This window comes from Eublepharis macularius, chromosome 2, assembly GCF_028583425.1.
Source record: "Eublepharis macularius isolate TG4126 chromosome 2, MPM_Emac_v1.0, whole genome shotgun sequence".
NCBI lineage: Eukaryota > Metazoa > Chordata > Lepidosauria > Squamata > Eublepharidae > Eublepharis > Eublepharis macularius.
Genome location: NC_072791.1, coordinates 22,069,513 through 22,078,051, shown reverse-complemented (window position 1 = coordinate 22,078,051; position 8,539 = coordinate 22,069,513). Strand labels below are relative to the sequence as shown.

The window sequence follows — 8,539 nt, the reverse complement described above, 5'->3', positions numbered from 1 at the left end:
CCGTGTTAGTCTGTAGTAGCAAAATCGTAAAGAGTCCAGTAGCATCTTTAAGACTAACCAACTTTACTGTAGCATAAGTTTTCGAGAACCACAGTTCTCTTCGTCAGATGCACCTGATGAAGAGAGATGTGGCTCTCGAAAGCTTATGCTACAGTAAAGTTGGTTAGTCTTAAAGGTGCTACTGGACTCTTTACTCATGGACAATGTTAATGATAGACTTACCTGTTGACTCCAAGTCTCCACTTTGATGAAATAAGTAGTTACAGTCTGGGAGTAGAAATATACTTCCTGGCGACAGGATTTGAGAAGTGAATTGGTATGACTATGAGTATTGGATGTGAACGTTGTATTTATTTTTGTCTATTGTTATTTATTAATGATTGAGTACCTTGCACTTTATATACATGAAATATAGCTTTCTAAAATTATAACTTTTGTTGCACAGTGCATTTTAAGAACTTAAGGTCTGTGGGTTGTTACGGCGGCAGGTCCTTGTCCTTTTCCCACCAGTACATGGCAAGTGTCAGGTGGTTTATCCCTGGAGACTGTCAAGATCAGGTACTCGGCAGCACAACATCAAGGTGGCAGAGATGACGAGTTTATTTCTCTAGCACACTTCCCCCCAAAGAGCTCAAAGAAGCTTATATGTGGTTCCTAGGCGGTTGCCCAACCTACTTAGCATGACTGACTTGAAATCATTTGTAACATCTTTCCACAATCTTGGAGCCAATTCATGCAACTATTGGGTTTATGACATTTGCTACGTATTATCGATTTGACAATCATCTGATGTCAGGTATCAATCTACTATCAAGTCCAGATTAAGGCCTTTGCTCATAACTCTCTGGTACAGAGCATACTCTGCACAGATAGATTCATCATCAGATACCTATCGTTAAAATGATTTCATGTAACTGGGGAGGAAAAGACCCCTGCTTGAGAACTTTCATAGAGGCTACCAATCAGAGCAGAGAAAACAAAGCTTGGTGGTCCAACGTTGGTGCCATCGAGCTACACTTAGTGGTCTTCTTAATCTGGAAAAGGTACAGTAGGTATTTACCTACTGTAAATTCTTTGCCCCTGACTTTCTTGGGTATTCCATGTTTTATGAATTGTTTTTAAAATTTGTATTATGTTTTTATAACTGATGTACCTCGCCCTGAGCCCGCTTGCGGCAAGGGCGGGTTAGAAATGTAAACAACAACAACAACAACAATAGCAATAGCAGCAGCAGCAGCAGCAGCAGCAGCAGTAGTAGTAGTAGTAGTAATAAAGGAAAATGGTTGCACTGCTGGAGTAGTGGACCCTGCGCCAGTGTGGGGCCCCAGCATCTGCCTGTCCTTGCCTCCCTCTAGAGCCAGTGCCTGGTTTCCCATCCTTATGAAGTGCCTTGTACTGAACTTCACTGCCGAGCACAGTCCCCTCACATTCCCAAGCGTCATATGATACTGTGTGGTGCAAAGTTCATTGGGAGACCCAGGGAAGGCAAAGTCCAACCTGCCGGTGGCGAAATGAAGACGCTGCTTTCCTTCTTCATTTTCTTACATCTCCTTGGTAAGCAAAATATTGTTGAGGAGCATCTGGGTGTAGAAAATGAGGACAATTATTCCCTCCCTCCCCCACCGCAATAATATCTGAGAGAGCGACGGACTTGGGTGTGCGTGACTTATTTAAAATGCAGGAAGGAGAACTCATTTCCAGATGGACAAAGAGAAGATGACGGAGTGGCGGCCTGCATATGCAGAGCGCTGCACCTCTGCAGCTTGGATTTTCCTGATTCTTTTCTTGTCCTTCCTTTCCCGTCCCCCCCCTTTCCCTACCCCCACGACAATGTACAGCCTGAAGCTGTGCACTCTGAGCCAACTTCTGTTGAATATGCATGGCTATTTAACATTCAAAGGCCAGGATTCCATAGTGGGAGAACTGATTAAAGCAGAATTGGGGAGGATATTTATAGAAATGGGAAAGCTGCTTTAGGGCAATAATGCCCTGGCTGCCCAGTTGAAATCTGCAAAGATGATGGTTATGGGGATGGGGATGATGATGAAGATGAAGAAAAATGATGATATAACACTTAAGGTTCATAACAGAGCCTCATTATGAGTAAAAGTCACTCCAGCAGACTGGAAAGTGCCGTATGCAATTCCTTTTTGTTGTTCTGTAAAATAACATGGTGACTTCACCACAAGAAGGAATATAATAAAGTCAAATGAAATACATTTTCCTGGCAGAATAGATTATTATTAAGAACTTTTAATGTACAATACATTTACACCCAGAGAGACTTCTGGTGTTTCAGTGTACTTTATAACAGCCTTATAAGCTGGGACAGTATGATTATTCCTACTTTGTTGGTGGTGGATTGGGAGAAAAGTGGCTTGTCTAAAGCCCCTTCATGAGTCTGTGTCTATGGCCGTTTCCACACTTCCTAAAAACAGCACCCCATTCACCGAATGCTGGCGTCTTTTTCGCAGGATTTATGAGGTCTCCATTTCCAAAGCAGAGGCAGGCAGTTTTCGTGGCGCTGCGAAAACGGAAGCAAAACTGCCCGCATCCGCTTTGGAAATGGAGATGTCATAAATCCCACGAAAAAGTTGCCAGCGATCAGTGAGTGGGGCACTACTTTTAGGATGTGTGGAAAGAGCCTTAAGTTGAGATTAAAGCCTGTAACTAACAAGTTGGGTCATACTGCCAGCTTTTCCATTGAATTCCCTGTACTTTTCATTTTCTTAACATGTTGGGAATTGTCAGGGCTTTTTTTCAGGGGGAACGCGGGGGAACGGAGTTCCGGAACTTCTTGAAAGTGGTCACATGGCTGGTGGCCCCGCCCCCTGATCTCCAGACAGAGGGGAGTGTAGATTGCCCTCCGCACCGCTCAGTGGTGCGGAGGGCAATCTCAACTCCCCTCTGTCTGGAGATCAGGGGGCAGGGCCACCAGCCATGTGACCATTTTCTCCGAGGGCAACCCACTGAGTTCCACCACCTCTTTTCCCAGAAAAAAAGCCCTGGGAATTGTAATAGGCTTCCAAGGGAATTGTGGAAGCAAGCCTAAGCAAGTCTACTCAGAAGTAAGTAGTGATTTATTCAATGGGTCTTATTTCCCAGGGAAGTGTCCATAGGATTGCATTTAAAAAACCACTTATATCAAAACACGTTCCAGACAGCAATTGAAGCACCTGTACCAAGTCTGAACGGCAGCAGTGAGACTCATAGATTGTTCTTCTGTTACATTGAAAAGTATAACAGCCCTAGTACGTTACCCCCGATAACACCTAATGCGGGATTCCAGGAAAGTGGCCGATTACCACTTTATTTATTTGCTTGTTTGCTACACAGGTTGCAATCAAAGGCCACGTTTGCACTGAAGTGGCAAACCTGTTTCATTTGAAACTGCAAGTTGCGGTATGTGTGACTGAATATACTCCTCCAAACAAAAATAGCCCACCCGTCCCTTCCCGACATGGAAAACTAGATGCCAGGTAAAAGGGTTCTTTCCAAGTCTTCTCCCTGACATCTAGTTTTTACAATATATCAGGAAACTTTTGGAATGGAGAAACATTTCATTACATGAATCCACATGGCCAGGTACAGGCCAGATACAAATTTTCCAGCTGAGTCAGAAATAAACTCAAAGGAAGCCCTCTCCTCCAAAGAAATAACCATGCTTTTCATAATCTCGTTCATCAAATAACAGTCTATTGTTCTCTCTCGATTGTTTACCTTGATTGTGCCGTATGTCAGTGTTTGGCACCACACTCTGCTCTCCACACACCTAATTACACCTCATAAAACTGAAGATGTCCCCTCATAACCACTATCTCCTCTAATGAGCAGATGTTAAAAATTTCTTAATTAACAAAAAACATAAACTAGGCATCCCTGTCGAAACTATACTTAAAACTGTTGGGGGATAAAATTATTCTCTAAGAATTGTTTAGGTTTTACAGAATTTTACACCGTTCAATCAGATTTTTACAAATATATTGGAATGGATATGGACAACTTGCCGGAAGCCCTAGAGATAGGAGTGACACCAATTAAATGACTACTCTGGCTAGCCCAGGGCATTGTGCCATTAGAAAAGAGTTTTATTACAAACCACGCTATCTTATTCTAAAACACCCTTCGGCTTGGGTGAGACTTAGCAGGCAATCCTAAATATATTTACACCTTCTAAGCCCATTGACTTTAGTGGCCACAGAAGGCTGTAACTCTGCTTAGGATAGTAGTGCGGATCGCAAATAATAGATGCTATGGAATAGGCAGATCGGATCATCTGGCAACCCCTGGGAGACTGGAGGGGGTGAGGCTTACCAGAAGGGCATCTATCAATGCTGCGACATCACTCCTGGTTGCCGTAACTGGTAGGGATGTCACTAGGGATCCCAGGTGCCCGCTGGTGGCGGGCAATCTCCTGGTGGTTTACCTGCTTGCTCATCAGTTGCTAGCAACTGGCGGGAGGTTTTGGATTGCCAGAGATTGTCTGCCACCGGCAGGCACCTTGGGAACACGCACAGCCTGTGCGCTCCCAGTGGACACTACAACGTCGTTTCTGGAAGTGACATCATCACGTTGGTGCCAGGAGCACGAGCACTTCTGTTAAGTACTGTGTCCCTTCTGCTGGGAGGGTGTACGAGTCTGGGAACTCTAGATGTCACAGGAGGCTCTAGAATAGTGTTTCCCGGGATTCTGCAGGACATTGTCCTTGTGAGAAATGGAGGAATAAATAAATACATTTTTTGAAATACCACCAAAAATCCAGATATCCCTTGAAATATCATGGCTATTAAGGTGTAATTATTATGTAAGCTGACTTACATGATCTTACTGTCTTTTAATTGGTCACGTCCAGGGCTTTTTTTCTGAGAAAAGAGGTGGTGGAACTCAGTGGTGGAACTCAGGACCGCACAATGATGTCACTTTGGGTCAGCTGGAACAAGGGGGGAGTTTTTAAAAGTTTAAATCGCTCTCAGCAAAAATGATCACATGGCCAGTGGCCCCGCCCCCTGATATCCAGACAGAGGGGAGTTTAGATTGCCCTCTGCACCACTGGAGGGCAATCTAAACTCCCCTCTGTCTGGAGATCAGGGGGCGAGGCCATCAGCCATGTGACCATTTTCAAGCAGTGCCGGAACTCTGCTTTCCCGCTGAAAAAAAGCCCTGGTCACATCAAATTCTTATGTTTTGTTCTGGCAATGTTTCATTGCTGCATTCCTGTATTTGAACTAGAGGAGTTAGCCGTGTCTGTAGTAGCAAAATAGTAAAGAGTCCAGTAGCACCTTTAAGATTAACCAACTTTACTGTAGCATACACTTTCAAGAACCACAGTTCTCTTGGTCAGATGCATCTGACAAAGAGAACTGTGGTTCTCAAAAGCGTATGCTACAGTAAAGTTCGTTAGTCTTAAAGGTGCTACTGGACTCTTTACTATTTTGTATTTGAACTGTATGCCTCTTTTCAAATGTCTGCCATGCATACCCTATTATATTGTTTATTGATTGTCCCAGCTGTTGATAGAATTATGCTGTGTAATCCACATTGGGTTTCAGTGAGAAAGGAAGACTATAAATATAAACAAACAAACAAAAGGCCTTGACCCAATTTCTAATCAATTTAACCCTTGATTGGAAAGCCATTTCACCGAAGGCTGCAGCAAGAAACTTTTTAGTTAATAACTTCTATCCAGTGATCAGTTGAACAGTTCTGTGAAATAACAGGGGGGAAAGACCAGGTTACCCCCCCCCTCAAAAATCTTTGAAGTGCCTGTGTTCCGTTGAAAATTGCTGTTTGGCTCTTTGTGATCTGTGGATGCATGGTGGCACCTCATTTTTGGTCTCCCTACTGAAATCTTTACCGGAAGTCACTATGACAGTCACCCTATTAGAGTTCCTAGGGCGGAATTGTCGGTTTCCAGCAACCAATCAGCACGTTTTAAAGCTAATGGTCTGAGATGGATCTGCAAGCTTGATGTCAGTGCTGGTAACAGTAGAAACTCCTGCCTGTTGAAAGCAGCAAAAACCAAATCTGTCTCCTTCCGCCAAGGTGGAGATTCCCTGCCCCATTCCTTGAAATCTTCCTGTTCATGTTCACCAGACGGGCATGAGAAATTCTTGCCTTCTGTTCTCATGAAGGACTAGCAGGCCCTCAGTGGTCCCGAGACTCCAGTTTGAGAAGAACCGCTCTTGACTGTACCTCATCCAGTAGGACCAGACGTTCTTCTCCTATTTCCAGCCACTCACTCACCTGTATCCTTTCCTAATCCAGGAGTCGATTGATCCAATGGGGTCAATACAGCCTGCCAGATTTAATAGTCTTTCAGCTTTGCCATTACTCTTTCAAAATGAGATTTGGATTTCTGTTCCAGTTTGCTGACTGGAGAAGGAAAATGTGCAAAGACTGAGGGAGGAGGGTCTCCTGCCTTCTCCTTGTGCCATTTTCCTAACCTGAATCACCCCTGGGGGTCTTCTTTAGCCCTTTGGAGTGCTGCATGTTGAAGCACTCAGCACACATACAACCACACTAAGGAGACAAATAACACTTGTGGCTGTTTCAGGTCAGGAAAACAGTGGTAGGGGGGAAGGCAGGTACCCCTCGCCTCCCCCTGCATGGTCTCAAGCCAAATAGGTTCCCTGCGTTGCTTCTAAATTGAGTTCCAATGGGGAACTCACAGGTGTTCTGCGGTTGCAAGTCCTGTGGTAATCACGTAATAGATGTAATGTGTAGTTTGGATCCACAAGTTTTGCTAACCCTGGACCAATGTTCTTTTCACACAAGTTTTTCCTGTGGTTTGTGTGCAGACCAGCAGAGGTTTTCCTTTGAGCTTCCTCACATCATCTTTTTATGTTTGTTATCCTTCCACATTTTCCTTGTCATTTCTCCATGCTAACTCAAACCACCTTTGATTCAAACTGAGAACGCACAGAGAAATGAGAAAGAAATTGTGGAAGGACAGGGGGGAAAAAAGGAAAAAGGGACATGAGGAGAAAAACTCCTGCAAATTGACACCCAACTGCAGGAAAAGATGTCAACATAGAATGCAGCCAAATATAGGGCAAGATGACTGACCTGCTATATTTTGCTATCTATGAATCAGAAGACGATATGGGTAAAAGCCAATGGTATCAGGTATCTATCGTAGCTTGATTTTGCAACTTATGGACGAAGTGAGGCTAAAGGAAAGAGATAATTCCAGCAGGATGCCTGCCCCTGCCAGATTTTAGCATAACATGCAAGGGGGAAATGACTTAATATGGAAGAAACATTTAATATGGAAGCTTGATCATACCTGCTTAAAGACCAATCCAATACTTTTCCCTGGTGTCAGCAACAAGTTCCCAGCTAGGAGCTATTAGCTTTCCTCTAGGCCTTAAATAGCACTGACCTTCAGCGAGAGATGGTCAGAAAACCTAAATAATGTCATTTTTCATTTTAGTGGTAAGGAAAGGAGGTTCTTTGCCTGCACAGCCGCTTGACTTAAGGGAACTAAAGGCCAACGAAATGAGCTTTGCAAACTTAGTTGGCAGCCCAATTCTAAACCCAGTTGTCGGTGCCATTACTGCTGGTCAAAATCTTGTGTTAGCTTAGCAGAGGGGAAATACTTACAAAAAGACTCCAAGGTCTGGGAATTATAACAGATGAACTGGAATCCAGTGTGATCTTGCCACAGTTCACCCACTGTGGTGTGGCAGAGGCACGAATCACTTGTGAATCCAAGCTATTATTTGATTCGGCAGTTTTGCATAAACTCATCCTTAATCCTTTGTGGAGCTAATAGGAGCAGCTAATAGGTATCAGTCAGTGGGACAGGATCTTTGGATGTAGCATTTTGGGGAGCATGTGATGACTGGAATTTATAGACTGCTAAGTTTTTTTACTTGGCCAGTGCAATTAGTTTGAGAGGCTGCCTTAACCTACGGAACATGCAGAGGAGCACAATTTCCATGCCGGGGGGGGGGGGTCAATAACTGCAATTCAATAAATGGAATATCCATCATTAAGAATCTGCTACAGTGTCTTGTTGATAGATTGTCCTAAATTATACTGTGTTCCTTTGTCTTTTATTTTAGGTACTTCGGCTGCTGTGTATAAGCAATGGATCCCAAACACCAATTTTGAAAATGCTTCCAATTGGGATAAAAAACGAGTTCCATGTGCCAACGATGTGGTTGTTTTTGGGAGCAGTGAGGTATTTAACCTGGGGCTGGGGGACCACAACATTTCCTGCAGTCAGTCTTTTTGGGATCTGGTAGAACGATGTACTCTTTGTTTCTTGCAGGAGGTGTCTGTCTTCGTTCAGTCACCCCATATTTTAACAGATATGGTAAGTAAGTACAATATTGTGAGAATTGTAAGGAATATAATAAAGGGTCAGGCTAACCTGAGTCTTTCTACTCAAGAAGACTTCTTACATGAGGACGCAATGTTAGCTGAGAAGCATAGTTTTAAAAGACAGAGCCAGAGAAGATCGCTCCTCAGAGGGTTTGTTAATTTCATTGGGAAGGTGAAGATGAAATTAACAAACCCTCGGAGAAGTGATCTC

At 43.7% G+C, this 8,539-nt stretch overlaps 1 protein-coding gene across 1 annotated transcript in view; it reads left to right on the top strand.

The window, feature by feature from the left end:
- Positions 1–1,506: 1,506 nt before the first annotated feature.
- AMN (amnion associated transmembrane protein) overlaps positions 1,507–8,539 on the top strand; it is a 73,969-nt gene continuing 66,936 nt past the window's right edge. Inside the window, exons 1-3 of the mRNA XM_054970180.1 lie at positions 1,507–1,554; positions 8,067–8,185; positions 8,276–8,320. Coding sequence (XP_054826155.1) covers positions 1,512–1,554; positions 8,067–8,185; positions 8,276–8,320 — 207 coding nt within the window. The 5' untranslated portion in view covers positions 1,507–1,511. The remainder of the gene's footprint in view (positions 1,555–8,066; positions 8,186–8,275; positions 8,321–8,539) is intronic.